At 48.1% G+C, this 20,991-nt stretch overlaps 2 protein-coding genes across 11 annotated transcripts in view; one reads left to right on the top strand and one right to left on the bottom strand.

Moving 5' to 3' along the window:
• The window catches only part of TEX10 (testis expressed 10), a 67,262-nt gene extending 62,467 nt beyond the window's left edge, over nucleotides 1-4,795 (top strand). For all 3 annotated transcript variants that reach the window (XM_008260939.3, XM_017349127.3, XM_002707942.5), the window contains 2 exons: nucleotides 2,844-3,054; nucleotides 4,572-4,795. In XM_008260939.3, coding sequence (XP_008259161.1) covers nucleotides 2,844-3,054; nucleotides 4,572-4,685 — 325 coding nt within the window. In that variant the 3' untranslated portion in view covers nucleotides 4,686-4,795. The remainder of the gene's footprint in view (nucleotides 1-2,843; nucleotides 3,055-4,571) is intronic.
• Nucleotides 4,796-5,289: 494 nt separating this feature from the next.
• INVS (inversin) overlaps nucleotides 5,290-20,991 on the bottom strand; it is a 181,354-nt gene continuing 165,652 nt past the window's right edge. For 5 of the 8 annotated variants that reach the window (XM_002708147.5, XM_070054881.1, XM_070054879.1 and 2 more), the window contains 4 exons: nucleotides 14,593-15,310; nucleotides 10,815-11,044; nucleotides 9,784-9,858; nucleotides 5,290-6,255 (listed from right to left, as the gene is read on the bottom strand). In XM_002708147.5, coding sequence (XP_002708193.2) covers nucleotides 6,059-6,255; nucleotides 9,784-9,858; nucleotides 10,815-11,044; nucleotides 14,593-15,310 — 1,220 coding nt within the window. In that variant the 3' untranslated portion in view covers nucleotides 5,290-6,058. The other 3 variants (XM_051856218.2, XM_051856209.2, XR_011381216.1) reach the window with 3 other exon arrangements.

Here is a 20,991-nt window from a genome sequence, read left to right as displayed (position 1 = left end):
TAATACTTGACAATAAATGACTATAATGGTGTATGTACTTTTTATTATTTAGACTGTAGTTCTTAGATTAAAAAAAAGTTTATTGTAAAGCAATATGCAATGTTAGCACTATGTAAACACCTCATCTAGCTCATGTTTACTGTATCTCTTGATTGTATTGGGAGGCCATGGCAGTGATTGGTCTGCTCCATCACGGTTTGTGTAAATACTCTGGTGTTCACTCAGTGGTGAAATTGCCTGATATATTTCTCAGTACATATCATTAAGTGACATGAGTGTATACTGGACCCATTATAGGAATAACTTGTAAAAATCCAAGGGCTGGGAATTAGAATGCAGTAGGAACCAAAGCAGCTTTTTCATTACAATAGTGAGAGATCCTTTCCATCCTCCAAGTCACTCTCCAAATACTTGTAACATCCCAGGCTGGGCTAAGACTAAGCCAGGAGCCCAGAACCCCAACTGGGTTTCCCACATGGGTAACAGGGGCCCATGTATGTGTGCATTATCTTCTACTTCCCAGGGTACATTAGAAGGAAGCTGAATCAGAATCAGAGGTGGGACTTGATCGCATACACTCCAGTAGGGGATGTGGATGTCCCAAGAAGTAGCTTAACAACAGTGTGTTACAATGTCCACCCAGTAGTCTATGCCATTCCATATAATTAGCTATATTTACAGTGTGACTTTCTCTTTTTCTCCTTGTACTTTACTGTCTCAGGCTCTGATTACGTTAAACAAGGTGAATAAAGTCTCTTCAGATCTAGTTGCTCTGTATGCAGTCAGGGAGGAGGTTGGTCAGATGGTAAAAGGGCTTGCTCCCTCCAGACCCAGAGGTAGTCATGTTCCCTTAGAACAGAGGTGGGGAACCTTTTTCCATCAAGGGCCTTTTGTATATTTATAACATCAGTCACAGGCCATACATAACTATCAACTTAAAAATTAGGTTGCTATAGATTTATTGAATTTCAAGTCTCGCCTGTGACTGCCTTGACAGGTCCAGGGCCAGATGTTCCCCACCTCTGCCTTAGAAATAACCGGGGAGACGGGGAGGGTTTTGTATTCTTGAAACAGAAGCTGCAACAGAGTAAGGTCAGAGCTTTTAGCAGTCAGTGGACTCTCCCTTCAAATGGAAATTGCTGCATTTCATTGATGCTCCTCTACAGTGTGGTTGGGCTGCAACAGGTTCATCTGTCTATGAATACTGTGTGTACTCTGTATATCTACGTCTATTTCTACTGTAAATACTGTGTGCTCTAAAAGATACCAAAAGAATGATGTTTATTGAAATTTGGGTTTATCCTCTCTGGCATTCCATGAACTGGTGTTGTAATACTCCTTCTCCAGCTGCTTTTTTTGTTTTGTTTTGTTTTGTTTGTTTTGTTTTGTTTTGTTTTTGACAGGCAGAGTGGACAGTGAGAGAGAGAGAGAAAGGTCTTTCTTTGCCGTTGGTTCACCCTCCAATGGCCGGCGTGCTGCGGCCGGCGTACCGTACTAATCCGATGGCAGGAGCCAGGTACTTATCCTGGTCTCCCATGGGGTGCAGGGCCTAAGGACTTGAGCCATCCTCCTCAGCACTCCTGGGCCACAGTAGAGAGCTGGCCTGGAAGAGGGGCAACCGGGACAGAATCCGGCGCCCCGACCGGGACTAGAACCCGGTGTGCTGGCACCGCAAGGCGGAGGATTAGCCTAGTGAGCCGTGGTGCCGGCCTCCAGCTGCTTTATGAAATCATTTTGGCTCCTGGTGATCGCATCTTTCTGCAAATCTGCCCGAAGACATTGAACAGGTTCAGAGTCCAGGTCATAAGCTTACAGTTTCATAAATCATGTGCTCTTTTTTTTTTTAAAGATGTTTTTATTTGAAAGGCAAAAGTTACAGAGAGAGGGAGAGACAGAGATCTTTCCAGGTGTGGTTTACCCCCAAATGGCTACCATGGCTAGGGCTGGGCTAGGCCAGACGAAAGCCAGGAGCCTGGAGTTTGTTCCAGGTCTCCCATGTGGGTGCAGGGGCCTAAGCATTTGGGCCATCTTCTGCTTTCCCAAGTGCATTAGCAGGGAACTGGATGGGAAGCGGAGCAGCCGTGATTTGAACCGGTGCCAGTGTGGGATGCCAGTGTCATAGGCAGCAGCTTTACCTGCTACTCTATGGCACCAGCCCTGTAAATCGTGTTTTTTACCAGTGGGATGTTTCAGTATCTTTTACTTGAGAGAGAGAGTGACAGATAAAGTGTGCAACTAAGTGCTCTCCCATCTACTGGGTCACTCTTCAAATACCTGCAGCAAACAGAAGGCCAAATCTGGGAGCTGGAAACTCAATTCAGGTCTCCCCTATGGGTGGCAAGAACCCAGCTACTTGAACCATGACCACTAACTCACAGTTTCTGCATTAGTACAAGAGGTAAGAGCCAGAACTGGAATTTGAACCCAGACACTTCAGTGTGGGATATTGGCATCCTAACTGGTATCTTAAGTGCTGGGCCAAATGCCCACCTCCTGCTATCTTTTTTGTTGTAAAATAATTAATGTCCAGTGGTCAGTAACACACTTCATACATGTGATGGTCATTCTGTTCTCTGGCAAGTTCTGTATTTTGTGTAAGATCAACTAGGGCTCCAAGAATGTCTTGTTAAGCCTCAGAAAGTGCTGGTTGGTGGGCTGGGACCCCTAAAATGGGGAGAGCAATTCTTCACTGAATTTAGTTCTGATGAAACCTACTTCTTAGGATTTATGGTGTTTTATCAAAAAAAAAAAAAAAAAAAAAAAAACATGTTTTTTAAAAGGACATTTGGGTTTGGGGGAATGTGGAAATGGATCAGCTTACTGACTCACTTCTGTCATTGTAGGGACAAGCTATGGGGGGCCTGCGTCTCTATCTTGGCTCTTCTGCCTCGAGTCCTCAGGTTGCTGCTGCAGAGCCTGCGGGTGAACAGGGTTGGGCCTGAGGAGCTGCCCGTGGTGGGCCAGCTGCTTCGCCTGCTGCTTCAACACGCTCCCCTCAGAACACACATGTTGACCAATGCTATCTTGGTGCAGCAGATCATCAAGAATATCACGGTAAGCAGCATGGCACCAAAGGCTTTGTATTCTTAGTACAGAAATGGATTCCTAGGAGGGGAAAGGGTGCTCTCGAGGACGAGGTTCCTGTACATTGAGTGACACCTGGAATTAAGCCCAGTGTGGTGGTTTCTCAGGACTCACCCTGTTGTACAGCACCTGACTAGCTTAGCCAGAGAAATGTCTTTTTGATTGCAGAATCATTTTAAAAGTGTTGAAATACTTGTGCAGAATGAAGGTGGCACCAAACAGCTTAGATGGGAGAGGTGGGGGCATCAGTCATTACTACTTGGTCTCAGAGACTGTCAGTTAATTGCAGTAGCTTGGCAGGCTTGCTTTCTCCTTCCTTCTCTTTCCCTCCCACCCTCCCTCTCATGTTCAGTCTTGTTTTCCTATCTGTAAAAATGGGAATACCATTTTTTACATGCCATTGTTTTTGATAACCAGTAAATGAGATAATCCAAGTAGAGTTCATGTATTTGTTTTATTTGAAAGGTAGCATTAGGGAGAGAGTAATCTTCCGTCCACTGGTTCATTCTCCGAATGGCTACAATATCCAGGGCTGGGCCAGGCTGAAGTCAGGAGCTTCATCTGGGTCTCCCATCTGGGTCTCCCACCTGGGTACTTGGGCCATCCTCTGCTGCTCTCCCAGGTGCATTAGCAGGGAGCTGGATTGAAATTGAAGCAGCCGACATCCTATATGCAGCAGCTTAACCCGTTAATGTCACAACACCAGTCCCTTCCATACCCCAAGTGAAATTTTTACTGTGCCTTACGTTAATACTCACCGAATGTTAGCCATCATTAAGGAAAGTATCTAGCAAGAATAAACTGTAGATCAGTTTCTAGTTTATTGGAAAGTAGAGAAAGGAGGAAATTGCAGATTCTGGCTTTGTGTGATAGTTAGCACTATGCCCTTGGCTTTGTCTGTCTGTGGGTCAGCTTTGTTGTCTGGGATTATTTGGTGGTTTTGCTTTGGGAGGTTAAAAGATGTGGTTGTATGGGTACTGATAAGGTGTAGAGTAATACTTTGCATTAGAGCTTTTCCACACAAATAATGAAGGTACTTTGGAAACTTCTCAGAACTAATAGATGTGGCAGTGGAATAATTCAGAAGCAACAGAAAAGAACTGGGATTATTCTTTCCAGATTGGAGACTCGGCCCATTCTGTAAAGAAGAGATTGACAGAAATTGTCAATCAGCCCTGTGGACTCACTCTTAACGTCAGCGCAGATTGAGACACCAGAAATGCCGGGGGGGGGGGGTGTATTGCGTGTACGAGTAGTTCCTAGTGTGTTCAGAAAGGGACAGCCTCAACCAGAAACCAGTAGCACTAGAGGATTTGCTTGGGGATTTTTGCTCCCTGTGGGAATGCCCAGTGAATACTTACCTTTTCTGAGACATGTGGTGATACGGTTGCCAGGGCTTTGAGAAACTGTGTTTGGTATGAATAGTGTTGTCAGATAGTACAGCAATTTTGGTACAATTCTTAAACTACTGTTGTTTTTCTTTACAGGCCTTGAAGAGTAGCAGTGTGCAGGAGCAGTGGCTTACCGACTTGCATTATTGCTTCAATGTGTACATCACAGGGCATACTCACGGGCCCAGCGCCTTGAGTGCAGTATACTGAAGAGGAGCTATATCGTACCTCCTGTGGGAAACTGGGTATTCACATCTATCTTATTTTGAGGAGAGACTGGTGTAATAGAGTTTGTCATTAAAACTGAACTTTTAAAAGAAGTTGTGTACAAACCTTCCTTTGCTCTGAAGGAGTTCCTGCCGTGGTGCTGGCTTACTTCCTGGACTCCCACATGCTGCACAGTGGCAGGTCATAGTGTGTGCTGCACTGCATCCAGAGTGATACTGTAGCACCTTCAATCTTTGTGATTCCAGCTACACTAACCTCATTCTTTGTGTTTAAGATTTATTTATTTGAAAGACAGAGACATAGAGAAGGGGGGAGAGAGATTTTTCCTTTGCTGGTTCATTCGTCAAGTGGCCTCAACAACCAAGGCTGGGGCAAGCCAAGGCCAAGGCGCTTCATCCGGGTCTCTGACGTGGGTGCAGGGACCCGGGTACTTGCTGTGGTGAACAGGAAGCTGGATGGGAAGTGGAGCAGCCGAGACTGGTGCCTGTATTGGCCGAGGCTTAACCTTGCACACCATAGTGCCAGCCCTCTTTGTGGTTTCATAATCACAAAAATGAATATAATTAGTAAACTGAAAACGAAAATATTAAATTAGGTGAGTACTTTATTACTTCTTTTCAGCACAGACCTTAGTGAAATGGAAGCAGTCCAGAATGGGAGACTGAGGTCACTCTGCCTCCTGTCGACACTCCTATGGCAGACTTGCCCTTTAAAACATGAAGGGCCCATAGTCACAGCATTTTATTTTAGCCAGGTGTTCTGAGAGAGCCAGAACATGTGTGGTTACCTATTTTTCCAGCTGGTGGGAGTGGCATTTTGAGAAGATTGCTCACCTCTGCGAGTTCATCAGAAAATACAAGTGTAGACACCTGGCCTGAGTTAGCACCTTACTGCCTGACTGGTTCCTTGATACTGTGACACTGTTGCCTGACAGTGAGGAAGGGAGGATGTGGCTGCCACCCAGGAGAGGGAAGTACAAGACGAAGGAGCCAACAGCACGGTCCCTGGTCTTGCTCCCAGACGTAAAGCGGATGTTGGAGTAACGGTGAGGACATGGTGTCTGTGATGAAGGCAGCCGCCTCAGGACGGCCGCATCTTTAGGTTCATCACTTGAGCCAAGAAGCCAAGCCTGCGCCAGCCAGCTGACAAGAACCGCAACCCAGCAAGCCGTTCAGTGCTCGGGTTTAGCTTCACTTGGACTTGAATTATCAATGCTCATTTCCAGCCTTACCAATTGAAGTGAAAACAGGCCGGGTGGTTTACAAAAACAGTGCTGGGTGAGAGCATGAAGAACACACTCCGGTATTTTCATTGGTACCATGTTTCCAGGCTCATCAGGCTTCAGACGTGCGTATTCAGGTTTTTCCAAGATGATCGGAGAATGAGAACTCTGCATGCGCTCTTCCAGCTCCCCCCGCACACCGGCTTCCCCCACAGGCAGTCACGGTGGTGGTGGTATGCTTTTTTGACTGAGTAGCTGAGCGCAGGTTGTAAGAGAAGTTTTTTGATCTTCCACTGTCCTCAGTGAGATGTATACACTGCAGATTGCTCACTGTAAGAACAAATACCAGATTGCTATTCAGGTTATTAAGTCTAATGCCAAAGGAGGGTTCACAGATGGTGAGGACAAAGGATGGGTCAGTTTACTGTAGCGTGAGTCATAGCTCTGTATTTTCCATTACTTCAAAAACGGGACAGCTCTTCAAACAAAAACTTGCTGGGGAGGGGCCCTCAGTCTCCTTGGAATGTATCTTTCCAGCTCTGTCAGTCAATACAATACGTACACTCAAACATACCTTTTAATTCCTTTTTGCTATATTTCTTGTAATAGTCCTTTCCAGAAGATAGGTTTGTTTGAAAATGGTTTAGATCCTCAAGGATCACAGACTGACAAGCATTTAAAATTTAAAATCAGTTTTTGAGGCCCTTTTTAATGACCTTAAAAGAACAAATTTATAGAAAGCCACAATTAGAAAACAGTGAATGGACTTTAACAAATGACGGTACTGACGCCCAGATGGTGGTGACACTTTGATGAAGCCATATTGCTGCATTTGCGCCTTCCTGTGGGAGCATATAAGGTATTATGAAGGGGTTTTCTGTTTGCTATCAAGATTCACTTATTTGGAAGGGTCACAGAGACAGGGACAGACAGATTTTCCATCCTCTAGTTTGCTCCTCAGATGGCTGCAGTAGTCAGGAGCTTTCTTCCAGGTCTCCCATGTGAGTGGCAGGGACCAAACACTTGGACCATCTTGGGCTGCTTTTCCCAGGCCATTAGCAGGGAGCTGGGATTGGAAGTGGAGCAGCCAGGACACCAACCAGCACTCATACAGGATGCTGTCGTCGTAGGCAGTGGCTTACCTGCTATGCCTCAGTGCTGTCTATTACAACACCAGGATCCCATAAGGGTGCTGGTTCATGTTCCCACTGCTCCACTTGTGTTCCAGTTCCTTGCTAATGGCCTTGGAAAGCAGCAGAAGATGGCCCAACTGTTTGGACCCTTGCCACTTGCATGGGAGACCTAGATGAAGCTCTTGTCTTTGGCCTAACCTCAGCTGTTGTAGCCATCTAGGGAATGAGATAGTGAATGGAAGATTTCTGACGTTCAAATCAATCCTGAAAAAAAATTTTTTTTAAAGATTTTTTTATTTATTTGAAAGGCAGAGTTAGGGAGAGACAGAGAGGTCTTCTATCCGCTGGTAATGGCTGCAGCTGCCACAGCTGGACCAATCCGAAACCAGGAACCAGGAGCTTCTTTGAGTGTTCCCATCATCTACTGTTTTCCCAGGCCATAGCAGAGAGTTGGATCAGAAGTGGAGGAGCCGGGACTCAAGCTGGTGCCCGAATGAGATGCCAGTGCCGCAGGTGGAGGCTTTACCTGCTGTGCCACAGCACCAGCTCCTCCCCCTGGTTTTATAACTGTTAGTTAAATACATTTTTCTTTAAGTGAATGACACTTGTTGGGCTATGGTGCATGCATTTGGCTGCCTTCACCAGATGATGATTTGCCATCTGCATGCCCCTCTGCAGCTGGGCAGGAATATACTGCGTTCATGCAGAGAGCACCATAACCAAGAGTCACTTGAGCCATAGTTGGTTATTAGTCAACGGAATGGGGTTTTAAAGGGAGTTCTTTAAAGAGATGGGCCCTGGTAAGGGGTCTGGGAGGTGTGTGTGTGAGAGAGAGTGAAAAAGAGTATGAATGAAGAAAGGGTAATGCTGGCGTTGTTTGTGGGTAGTATGCAGGGGTGGGTGTAGGAGACCGGGGAGAACAGTTGTGTTTGCTCTGTTCATTAGCTACTTGGGTATCTGTAGTGTGCCAAGCAATTTGCCCACTCTGAAAATCTATTCAGGGTCGGTGCTGTGGCGAGTAGGCTAAGCCTTCATCTGCAGGTGCCGGTTCACGTCCCAGCTGCTCCACTTCCAGTCCAGCTCTCTGCTATGTCCTGGAAAAGCAGTAGAACATGGCCCAAGTTCTTGGGCCCCTGCACCCACGTGGGAAACCCAGAAGCAGCTCCTGGCTCCTAGCTTTGGATCAGCCCAGCTCTGGCTGTTGCGGCCATTTGGGGAGTGGACTTTACTGTCTTCCCTCTCAAATTAATAAAATATTAATTTTTAAAAAGTTTGTTCCTATGGAATTCTCAAGGCAAAAAATGAACTTTCTTATTCAAAGTGGAGACAAAAATGAATACTCTCCTTGGTTCAGTTTGGCATCTGTGATTATACATTCCTGAAACTTAGTATGTGTATCCAAAACCCCATTTCATGTAAATTAATGTATAGACAGAAAACCGAAGTGTGAAACACAAACAGGCTTCAACCAAGCTACAGCTAATAGCTCTGACCAACTTTATTAACTTGATGTTTAATGTGAGTGGGGTTGGGTCTAACAAAACCCTCTGTTCCCCAGGCTCGGGTTAGGAGAAAGGTCTCTTTATTTTGTCCTTGTTTGAGTTCAGATCAGCCAGAAATGTGTAGGAATAAACAAGCAGCTTGTTCAAATGAACATTAACCACTAAGCACTGTGGCTTTTTGAATTTGTTTACTCTGTCCCAAGTCCCTTAACTAAAAACTTTTTATGCTGCCAAACACCTTCATTTTAAAAGATTTCTGATAGTCCTGAATTTTTCCCCTTAAAGTGAAAAATGATCTAATTTATACTTATATTTGGTTATCTATATGGCACCTCTCTGGCAGTTGTATCTGAGAGGAATTCTGTTTTTGAAACTGTCTAAGTAGAATAATTTTTTTTCCTAATGTAGAGCTGTGGGCCTTGATTCCTTTGGAAGTGTCTAAATGCCACACCCACGGCTCCCTGACCAGCCTGCCTGTGCTGCCAGGCACATCTTATCAAAGGCTTGGCAGTACTTACTCTGTCCCCCACCTCCAGGTCTCTCCCCCATCAAACACTAAATGAATGTTAAAGTTCACGCTGACAGTCATTGTTCACCTTCCCAGCTGCACCCTGCTCCCGCAGGATGGCCGTGTGGAGGTGGGGGGCAGGGGAGTGTGTTGCCATAGCCACCTGGGAGAAACACTGGCCCTGGCATTAGCTGCTGACAGCACTGAACTTATCACCCACACTGAATGTTGGCATGAGGGAAGGGCTCTGGGTAAAACACTTGTCTTGTGGCTGGAAAGAAAGTTCCTTGAGCTTCCCTGTGACTGAAAGCGCACAGTTGGGCCTCAGTTGGAAGTGCTGTCCTCCATGGTGCTCTCCCACAGTGGCTAAGGAGATGGGGGTCCCCATGTGACACCAGAATGGGGCAAGAAATCCTAAGGTATTGCTTTGAAGGACAACGTGAACAAGCAAGGTAAAGCGATCACTAATAGCCTGCCATTTGTTTCCCATGGAAGTGATGTCATGGCGGCTTCTGGTTGTGAAAATTGGTATCATTTGGAGACTGGTGCTGAGTGCAGTAATCTCATGCAAAGCGGATAAAAACCACGTGGACCTGAAATCAGATGGTCATCTCTGTTCTCGTCATCTCCCTTTGGAAGTGAAACATTGGAAAGTGCTTCTCCACGCTCTCCCCAGCATCTCCCTGCATCTCCGCTAGCACAGTGGGTGCCTTACCTGAGTTGAGGTGCAGCACAGTAGGGGCTTTGGAAGATCTTGGGGGATGACGGACTCTCCCTTCTTGAGAACAACCTGGAATAACCAACAGTCAGGTGTGTTAGGCCGGCGAGAGCTGGGCCTCACCAGGTTCCTTTTTGTGGATAAAGCGTGTGCTTGCAGGTGCCTACCATGAAACACGGTGTGGTGTGGGAGTGACCTGGAGGCCTAGGACACGCTCTACAGGAGCTCTTTCTAAGTGTTTTCTGGGTGCTGAGGAACTAGCCAGGCTTGTTTCCTGCCAAGTTTATTTGGATGGGCTTTTTCAGAGATGAAAATGTTTCAATTTATAGTAACTCATTGGCTGAACAAGTATTTACCTAAGTATATACAACATCCCCATGGATGGGTAACCCTATACTAACCTCAGCATAGCTACGAAAAGATCAGAATGAGGCAGGCAGAGTCTAAGTTATTCTCATCCGCCAAATGGTCAGCGTAAGGGAGGAGACCCCAGCGGGGGTCTGGAGAGGTTTAAACTGAACTTTTCAGTCATGGAGCCCAAAATGCCTTGGGAAACCAGTTCTCTCCCAGAATTGCGGAAGGGAGCCAATACGTGTGCTGAGAATTCACCTGGTGCTTGGAAGCAGAACAAATTTTTTTTTTTTTAAATATGAATAGAGTTTTGCACAGCGTAATTTGATCCCATTTCAGAGTCTGATGTGGCTGTGCTCTCTGGGTGTTGTAACGACAAGTGCCCAGCAGCAGTGCAGGCCTCATGATTCGGCAGGTACTGGATATACTGCACCCCATACTGGAATGTCTGGGGTCAAGTCCTGCTTCTGCTTCTGATCTGGCTTTCTGCTAACGCATACGCAGGGAGGCACAGCGGGTGGTGGCTCAACTACTTGACTTCTTGTCTTCTGGCTTTGGCCCATCCCAGCTCCAGCTGTTGCATGCATCTGGGGTGTGAACCAGCAAATGGAAGATCTTTGTCTCTCCCTGCCAAAATGAAATTTTTGAAAGATAAAAGTGTCTAAAAGGACCATTACCATAGATTTGCTTGAGTACCAAGTGCTTGGTGGACTTTGTGCCCGAGGTGCCCTTGGATGGACTCTTGGGGGCCTTGCTTGCAGCAGCAGTCTTTGGGAGTTTTAGTTCCAGTTCTTTTCTCCACACTTGCAGGAGCAAGGCCATGCACTCCTGGCTCCATCTGCCCACATCTCCAGCTCCAAGCTGCTTCATATGCAGAAGGTGGGTCAGGTGCTTCCGTAGCCGGTAGCTAGTTGGGAGAACAGAGACTTTAAGATCACAGCACTGAAAACAAATTTCCTTTAAGGCTTCTAGTAGCTATGACAATAGTACAAGGGTGTTTCAAACAGTTCATGGAAACATGGAATTAAAAGTGTGTATCTCCTTGCAAAATTTGAGATCATTGCACTATTTTCTTAGACATTTTCCATGATCATTCTTAAGTACCCCTGTATTTGCTGAACTCCTGGGAGGTTCTTTCGAGTTCCCATTCTTAACTGGTGGCAGCATTTTGAGTGAATTTTTTCCACCCTCCAGCATTTTCTGAACTAGAGTTCAGTCTTGCCCTCAAGGAGCCATGGGCTAGTGGAATGGTCTGGTTTGTGAATGAGTAAGTGCAGTAGGAGAAGCGCCAGGGGCTAGGGTCTGGGGTCGGGGCCAGCGCTGTGGTGTAGTGGCTACGCCTCCGCCTGCAGTGCTGGCATCCCATATGGACGCCACTGTGTGTCTTGGCTGCTCCACTTCCAATCCAGCTCTGCTATAGCCTAGGAAAGCAGAAGATGGTCCAAGTGCTTGGGCCCCTGTAACCACATGGGAGACCCAGAAGTGCCTAGCCTTGTGGCCATTTGTGGAGTGAACCAGTGGATGGCAGACCTGTCTGTATCTCCCTCTCAAATAAATGAAATCTTAAAACACACACACACACACACACACACACAGGTCTGGATGGTGTAGAAACAGACGCAGGACTGAGGATTTGTGGCGGGTTGAGAAGGCTCAGCAAGGCTTGTACCTATGGGTGCACCAGGCAGAGAAGCACATTCTAGGCAGATGTGGGCATTTGTGCAGGCCAGTAATGCAGTGTGGCTGAACCATTGTGTATCTGATGAGGGGAGGGGAAGGGAGGAGAGGCCGGGCTGAGGAAGGAGCCAGCGTTTCTTGAAGGTCTGGCACTTTCCCTATGATTAAATCTCCGTGTTGGACGGACATACACACACACACACTGCCCGGAAGCCCCTGCAGGACAAGCAGTGCTGAGCCCCCGGAGAGCTGCCCAGGGCAACAGAGCAGGCGTGGTTTCACACAGCACCGAACCGAAAACGACCTTCCTGGGTCTGCTACAAAACTCCTAGCAGAGCTCGGTGCTGCGCCCACCCCTTCTTCCCAAAGGCTGATTTCAAAAACCCATGCGGTGCTTGGTGCTTCCCTCTTTTCCCGGGAGCTCGAAAGCACGCCTCACTCTACAGAGCACGTGCTGCCGTGCCGCCGGTCTAGAAAGCGAACCGAGAAATGCCGTGTCGCTCAGGTTCTTCGGCGGGAGGCACCGAGCGCCTTCCCCACGCTCCGCTCCTGAGCGCAGGGCACTCACTAGCCAGGCCAGGTAGGGGCAGCAGCCCTGAGGGCACAGCTCCCACCCAGCCAGTCTGCTCTGGGGGCGGGAGTCCCGTGCCCGAGACCAGGGCCCAGGGCTCTGACTGCGGCCCTGCCCAGGACGGGGCGGAGCAGAGCGGTGAGGCAGGAAGGTGCTCAGCGCAGCTCTCCAGCTCAGCGTGTCCCGTGGCCGGCTTTCTTTTCTAAACTAGGCCACCACCGTGTAGGGGCGCTCCCACTGAATTCTGGGACTCAGTTTCATTTACTGAAGGCCGGAGGCACAGCCGCCCCACCCCCCACCCCCCACCCCCCATTTCTAACTCCCCGGCCCCACCCTCAGGGCGTCCTAAGGACGCCTGTGTTTATTGAGCCCTGAGCCCTATTGAGCCCTGAGCCCTTTCAGCTCCCCCACCCTTCACCACTCCTCACACTGTCCCAGGACGCACTCGGGACTCCGGTCGTTAAACGGAAAATGTCCTCAAAATCTTTCAGAAGCAAGAAGGCGGCCGGGAGTCAGCCCCGGGCCTCGGAGTCCTGCAGCGGCGCAGTCAGAGGCCGCCGGGTGATGGCTTCCCAGCTCGGTGCACTGTGAGCCCACTGTTCCTGGGAGACGCTCACTGACAGGAGTTGTCAGCGCCCACCCTTCAAAGGAGCCAAGGCGCAGCCAGTCGGAGAGGGGGACGCTTCGGCGAGCGACCAGCTGCGGGGCCTGACGCGCCAAACCTCGCCGGCTTGTTCAGCTCCCGCTTTCAGCCAGAATACGTTAACAAAAAGTTCCTCTGGGTGGTCGCCAGGGCGTGTCCTGCGAAAGTCCCCAAGGACAGGGAGCAATGACCATGTCCACCAGTGGACTCAGAGGCCCAAAGCCAGCGCTGGCCTTGACTGGCGCTGCCGGTCCTGGAGCTGGTTAACCGCTGTGCCTCCGCCTCCTGGTGCGTGGAACGGGGAGAACAACGGTCCCTACCTTGCGGGGTTACTGTGAAGACGAAACAAGTTAACACAGGTAGAACCTGGTTGTCGGTGTCGGGCACACCATCAGTGCTAACCACCAGCGCTGCGGACGGTAGGGCCGCCCGTCACCCTGCCCCCGTCAACCTGCGGCGTGCGGATGTGCAGACACCATGCAAGCAGCCCTTCTTCCCCTGCCCACCATGGAGTGAAGGGGGAGAGGCCGGCCTCCAGCTCCAGCTGGCAACAAAGGCCACTTGATTAACAATGGACAGGCGGGGAAAGGCCCTGGATTGGCATCCACTCACTGTTCCTCTCTGAGCAGTTTGCTTGTCTACAACACGAGATATGGACGCCTGTCCTAGCGTCTTCCTGGTGTCGTTGGGACTTTGTAAATGGCCAAGAGCTCGAGCAAACACAAGGATGCAGGCAGAGGCTGAGCACACACAGGTCAGCAGCGGGCTCCGGCAGGCATCAGTACATGAGGTCCTGGAGGCCTCTCCCAGGCCTCACTGCCACCACTGCTTTTGCTCTCTCCTCTCTGCCAATGGTCCCATTCTCTCGGCTTCTCTCGTTTCTCCCGACAGGGACCCTGACACCTGACACACCTGTGTCCACACAGACTCACCTGCCTCGTCTCCCAGAGACAGAGGCCACATAGCTGCCACCTAAGACCTCACCTGGATTCAGGCCCTTGTGTGGCCATATGTGAAGGAGTTTGTGAGAAAGGTGGAATCTGTGACCGCGGAATCCTCCCCTGCACAGGTAGTTATTCCCCAGAGGTCCTGTCTCCACCACTCCCAGTGCCTACCCCAGACTTCACGCTCTGTATGTTCCAGACCCTGGGTTAGTATTTGGATCAGTTCCTGGGTAGTAAAGTCATACAAACAAAATATCTCATGTGTGCAGGGTTTCCAAGTGTATAAAACACAGATTCTCTCACTCCAGCAACATGTCATCTATATAATATGCAGGACAGATGTAGCCATCCTCATTTACAGAAGGGGAAACAAGGTCGGGAATGTCAAGCGGTTTGCCCCAAATCAGATAATCTGCTAGCATTTTCCCCAAGACACAATCCCAGGTGTCCCCCTCATCCTTTATGGTACCCTATCTTTCTGGGCAGAAACATGCTGCAAATAGTGCATACAACATGAACTGCCAGGACCTGCGCATTTGTGAACTTCACCAGTAGACGCTGTAGCCTTGGCCTTGTCACGGGCCACAGGGAATTCACTGGAAACACCAACGGGTACATACCTTCGCCAGGCGCGCTGGATGACTGCCGCCGCCTTGTTCTTCCTGCGAAACAGCTCCTTCCTACTCCTTTCTCTCTGGATTATCTGCAGTCGGAGCTCTACGGGGAGAAGGGCAATGTTCACACTCTGCCCAAAGAGGGGAGCAGGTGCGGGCTCAGTCTCCTTAGATACCTGGACGTTCCCAGGCTGGGGGGATGTCCCCAGCTTCCTGGCTCCTGACCTCAACTCCTCTGTGCTCTGTGGGGAATCTGAGCAGACCCCTCCTGCAGGCTTGTCCTGGGCCACTTTGTTTCGTGGAGTGCGATGGTGGAGAGGATTTGGCCTGGCGCGGATCCCCTCCTCCCTGGCACTGCCAGGCCGACTGGAACCGGCTGGGGAGCACCTTCCACCTTTGACCTCTTGAATGCGCCTTTTCTGGGGAGCACCTTTGGCCTTGGGCGCCGCGTCATGCCGCCTGCTGGGCTTCCTGTGGCCATCGCGCTGCGGAACGCTTCCAGCTGTACGCCTGGGGTCCTCTCCTTTCTCATCGGGCCCAGCCAGCCTGACGGAGGGGGGCTGCTTCGGGAAGCCTTTCCCCTTCTCGCCCCGCTGCTCGCCAACGGTCTCACCTCTGGGCTTCTCAGCGGAGCATGTTCCTGGGCGCCTGCTCTCCTCATCGCCCTCACTGGGTCGGGAGTGGACACAGGCAGATCGGCCTCTGGAGTGCTCTCTGGCTATTTCTTGGCAAGGCAAAGAAAAAGGAGAAAAATTTATTGTCCTAACCTTGTAGGGAAATTCTGTTCATGTGTTCACATAAAATATTCAGATGCATCCTGTATCATCACCACAACAGGGCAATTATCACTGGGAAAAAACTTCTTTAACTTCCAGTGACAACAGATTACAAGCCTGAAAGCCTTCGCACTATGAGTACCTAGAAATGGTGATTAAAATGTAACCAATCTCCTCCGAAAAGCACCATCATGCCTTCAAGAGAATAAAGGAAATTTGTAGAGGCTCAAAACACGGATGACTGAAAATCAGCAATAAATGTGTGAGCTGATCCGGCGGCGAGGCAGGCAGTGGAGGAGGGGTGGGCAGAGGATGGTCTGATTAAGTATCTCCTTGTGCTTTAGCATCCAGAAAGAACAGAAGATGTGGCTTTGCAGGCAGAAAGTTAACTCTGATGGAGACTCTGTGTGAAGCCAGTGTTCTGGAAGGAACATAACTTCAGAAATGATAGTTTGGATTTAAAAAACAACAACAAACCCTGCCCCTGTATGGGTGGTTGGTGCAGTGGCTTAAGTTGCTGCATTACATATTGGAGTCCCTGATTCAAGGCTCTGGCTACTCTGCTTCCGACCCAGCTTCTGACAAAGTGTACCCTGGGAAGACAGTGGAGTACTTGAGTTCCTGCTACCCTCGTAGGAGAACCACAAGGAAGTCCCGGCTCTTGGCTTTGGCCTGGTGCAGCCCTGGTTGCTGCAGGTGTATGGGGAGTGAACCAGCGAATGGGAAATCTCTTTCTCCCTACTTGCCCTACTCCCTCCCTATACCTCTACCTTTCTTTCCTTTTTTTTTTTCTTAAAAATATTTATTTTATTTATTTTAAAGAGTTACAGAGAGAGAAAGAGAGAGAGTTATCCTCTATCCACTGGTTCACTCCCCAAATGGCTGCAATGACCAGGGCTGGGCCAAGCTAAAGCTGGGAGCCAAGAGCTTCATCCAGGCCTCCCATGCGGGTGCAGGGGCCCAAGGACTTGGGCCATCTGCTGCTGCTTTCCCAGGCCACAGCAGAGAGCTGGATCGAAGTGCAGCAGCCGGGACTCAAACCAGCGCCCCATGGGATGCTGTGCTGCAGACGGTGACTTAACTTGCTGTGCCTTTCAAAATAAGTAATTTTAAAAAAAAAAAATCTTCTCATTGTCATTGGGAGAGGACAAGGAAGTTTGTCTCAGCCTAGGTTCTGAATGGGGCAGAGTCTCCTATGAGAATTTGAAACCAATGGCCTGTGCCTCCTGTGACATTAATATGAAAACTGATCTCAGGTGATACCTTAGGAGCTTCCGGGAAGCAAACACAACATTGTCTTGGTGTGACATGCCATCAGTTGAGGCTGCACAAGGGACGGGGTCTCTGAAGATGACTTCTCAGCCCCAAATTATAAAGTGCGGGAGGAAATAATCTACCACAAGTGATGATTAATGGATACACAGCAAGGTTAGAGCTACAGTTTTAGTGCACCCCCCCCACACACACACAAATACACAAATTAAAAGTATGGCAGAAGAATAGATATTTGAAGGAGAACTAAATACAACATCAAAAATTAAAAATTTAGTTTTGATGTAAAAGGCAGTGGAGGAATTTCTACCTCTCCAGCGGCAGAACTGAGGCATTCTCGTCACTGCAGACATCAGAAACACTGAACAAAATATTACAAACAACCTGTTTGGGTGCACTGGGGAGCTAATGAAGCAGAAAAAAATATGGAATCAAGACCCAGGCGACTTTGTTAACATGGACTGATGAACAAGCAGGGCACCTGGGGCTGTGCGTGCCAAGGCGGGGAGGACAGATCAGAACCTGCATTCTTCTGGACTGGGACCCTACAAAGCTATGCACTAGAGAAAGGTGAATTGCTTGTAGACTGATCCTTACAGGGACTGAAGCCCAACTTTGAGCCATCTTTGTTCTAGGAATTGGATTAAAGTGATCTTGGGCTGTGGTGCTCCTAACTATCAGAAACCACTATAAATCCTGTCATGGAAGAATGAATATTATCGTAGGCCTCAAGTTATGAGGGGTCTTGAAGCAGTTTATTAAAAAACTTAAAGCAGTTTATGAAAAAATCTATTTTTATAGATTTGAAACTGTTTTGCACAAAAATAAACATATCTCTTAATTCCATTTTCTCAAACTTTTTGAAGTTCCCTTGTATTTGTACAATTTTTATATTCAATTTTCAGCACTAAATAAAAAATATACAGGCACCCAAGGAAATAAGATAACAGAGACAGAAAGAGGAAAAAGGATAATAAAATAGACACATAGTTTATTTATGTAATGTGTTTTCAGAAACAATTTTTATTTTTATTGTATTTGAAAGGTACAGGCAGGTAGAGAAAGATCTTCCATCTGCTGCTTTACTTCCCAAAGGCCTACAACAGCCGCGCTGGCCAAGTTGAAGCCAGGAGCATGGAACTCAATCCAGGCCTACATGGGTGGCAGAGACTCAAGTCCTTGAGCCATCACCCCATCACCTGCTGCCTCCCAGGGTGCATGTTCGCAGGAAGCTGGATTGGAAGCAGAGTAGGGGGACTGGAACCAGGCACTCTGATATGGAACAAGTGTCTCTAGTGGCGACTTAACCACTGTGTGAAATGCCCACTCCAGAAACAGATTCTAAAGTCATATGCTTGGGGCTGGTACTGTGGTACAGTGGGTTAAAGCCTTAGCCTGCAGCGTCTGCATCCCATATGGGTGCCTGTTCGAGTCCCGGTTGCTCCTCTTCTGATCCAGCTCTCTGCTGTAGCCCAGGAAAGCAGTGGAAGATGGCCCAAGGCCTTGGGCACCTGCACCCAAGTGGGAGACCTGGAAGAAGCTTCTGGCTCCTGGCTTCGGATCAGCTCATCTCTGGCCATTGTGATCATTTGGGGAGTGAACCAGCGGAAAGGAAGACCTCTCTCTCTCTGGCTCTACCTCTCCTCTGTAACTCTTTCAAATAAATAAAATAATTATTTAAAAAAGAAGTCATGCTTAAGTGAACAGTGTAATTTAAACTATAATTCATGCAATAAAGGGCTGAGTATAGGAAAACATACTTGTATCTGCTACTCTGTGCCAAAGAAATTGAGAAAACATAAGTAAGAAACTGAAGAGGTTACTCACCTTTGGGGGTAGGGAAGGGGAATGGGAACTGGGGTGTCAGAAGGAAGAGGGAGCAACACTTCTGAGTCTACTTTTTTGTTTCTCTCAGAGAACCGTAATAATGTTACACACACATATACATAAATACAACACATATATTAAAACAACCTATCACTGTCTGCCTTAGAATGGCAAACTCCAAACACTAACACCGACAAATGCTGGTGAGGATGTAGAACAACAGAACTTCCATTCACTGCTGGCAGAAATACAATACAGTCCCTTCAGAAGACAGGTTGGTAGTTTCTTAGAAAACTAAACGTACTGTTACCATAAGATACAGCAATTGTACTCCTTGGTATTTACCCTACTGAGTTGAAAACTTAGGTCCATACAACCTGCACACAGATATCTAAAGCAGCTTTATTCATAATGGCCAAAATTTGAAAGCAACAAAATGGGCTGTGGTATATCCAGACAATGGAATATTACATAGCACTAAATGAAATGAACTATCAAAACATGAAAAGACACAGAGGAACATTAAAGGGGAAGTCAATCTGGAAAGGCTACGTGCTGTATATTTCCAACCATATTACCCTCTAGAAAAGCCAAACTCAGCAGACAGTAAAATGATCAGTTATTTCCAGGGATTAAGAGAGATAGACAGAGGGGCTGGCACCGTGGCTCACTTGGTTAATCTTCCACCTGTGGTGCCGGCATCCCATATGGGCACCAGGTACTAGTCCCGGCACTCCTCTTACAGTCCAGCTCTCTGCTGTGGCCCAGGAGGGCAGCGGAGGATGGCCCAAGTGTTTGGGCGCCGGCACCTGTATGGGAGACCAGGAAGAAGCACCTGGCTCCTGGCTTCAGATCGGCGCAGCGCTGGCCGTGGCGGCCATTTGAGGAGTGAACCAGTGGAAGGAAGACCTTTCTCTCTGTCTCTCTCTCTCTCACTGTCTATAACTCTACCTGTCAAATTAAAAAAAGAGAGAGAGAGACAGAAAGGGACGACTAGGTGGAGCACAAAAGAGTTTTTTAAGGCAGTAAAAATATTCTTCATGATACTAACACGGTACATGTACATCATTACACATTTGTTCTGTGTTGGATAGCCTGAGTTTGAGATATTTTTGAGGCACTCAAATGAGGACATAAATAAGTACCTGAACACACATAATTGAAGCAAGGAAGAGAGTCTTTGGCATAAAGGTGGTAACTGAATTTGTTGCCTTAGCCATGGTACAAGTACCAATTGGATGGCCTCGCACTCCCACCAGTCATACCCACTGGCTCTGACAGCCCATATGGTGAGAACAAGAAAACACCAGGGATTGCCCTTTAAACAGTGAGTTTCTCCTCAGATACTCCTGAAAACCACGCTGACTCAAAGACAGCTTTTTCTCAGCACTACCCACGAGAAATCTGCTCCCAGGTCATCTCCATCCTACCTTGTAAGACCATCCCATCCTCCACCCTGCGGCTGCTGTCTCATAGCAGACCCCAGCTGGCCTCCAGATCCATTTCCATGCAGCCAGTGACCCTTCTATTGCTGTGTCCTTCCATCGCCACTGACCATGGTTACCAACAGCTCACATCCACTGTGTAGTTTGCACACTGTCCTTAAGTTTTTTTTCAGAAAATATTTATTTTATTTGAAAGGTAGAGTGACAGAGAGAGAGACAGAGAGAGAGAGAGAGAGAGAGAAAGATATCTTCCATCTGCTGGTTCGCTCCCCTACATGGCCACAGCTCAGCCAGGCCAAAGTCAGGAGACTAGAACTCTATCAGGGTCTCCCATGTGGGTGGCAGGGGCCCAAGCACTTGGGCCATCTTCCACTGCTTTTCCAGGTGCATTAGCAGGGAGCTGGAGCAGAAGCAGAGCAGTGGGGACTCAAACTGGTGCTCCAATATGGGATGCTGGTGTCACAGGTGGCGGCTTAACCCGCTATGCCACAACACGAACCTCATCCTTGTATCTTTACCTGAGCTGTCTCATTGAAATTCACGATCTTCTAAATAAGGCATTATAACCTTTTTTCTTTTTAAACAATTAAAGAGCCAAGGTTTGGAGAGTTAAGTAGCCTGCTCAAGGTACACAGCTAAGTGGCAGAGTCTAAATATGAACCTAGGTTGTATGAGTCAAAGCTTATGCATTTAGCCAGTATGATCCCCACATATTGTGAGAAATACAAAGGCGGGGGTGGGGCGGATTACGAAGAAAGAGGAGAGAGAAATCTTGCTAAGACACCTTGAGCAAATCCCTCTTTCAGGAGCTGATTTTGCTGACGAGCTTTGGGAAGGCTGCACAGATACTTTCTGAAGCCCCTGCAAGCTTTAACATTCTCTACGTCTACGGTATATGATGAAGGAGAAGAAGGTGTCAGTAACTCCCCATTTCCACATGCCCCACCGCTTAAGGTCTACACTGCCTGAGCATGGATCAACCAGAGCAGCCGCGACCCTTCCTTACGTGGCTAAACCTAAGTGGGTTGTGCTGTCCTTTACCCAGTGACCTTGGTGTTCCCTCGGAATGCCTGCTAAAGAGGCTT

Source organism: Oryctolagus cuniculus, chromosome 1 (genome assembly GCF_964237555.1).
Source record: "Oryctolagus cuniculus chromosome 1, mOryCun1.1, whole genome shotgun sequence".
NCBI lineage: Eukaryota > Metazoa > Chordata > Mammalia > Lagomorpha > Leporidae > Oryctolagus > Oryctolagus cuniculus.
The sequence above is the reverse complement of the archived record's forward strand: the minus strand, read 5'-3'. Positions and strand labels throughout refer to the sequence as shown.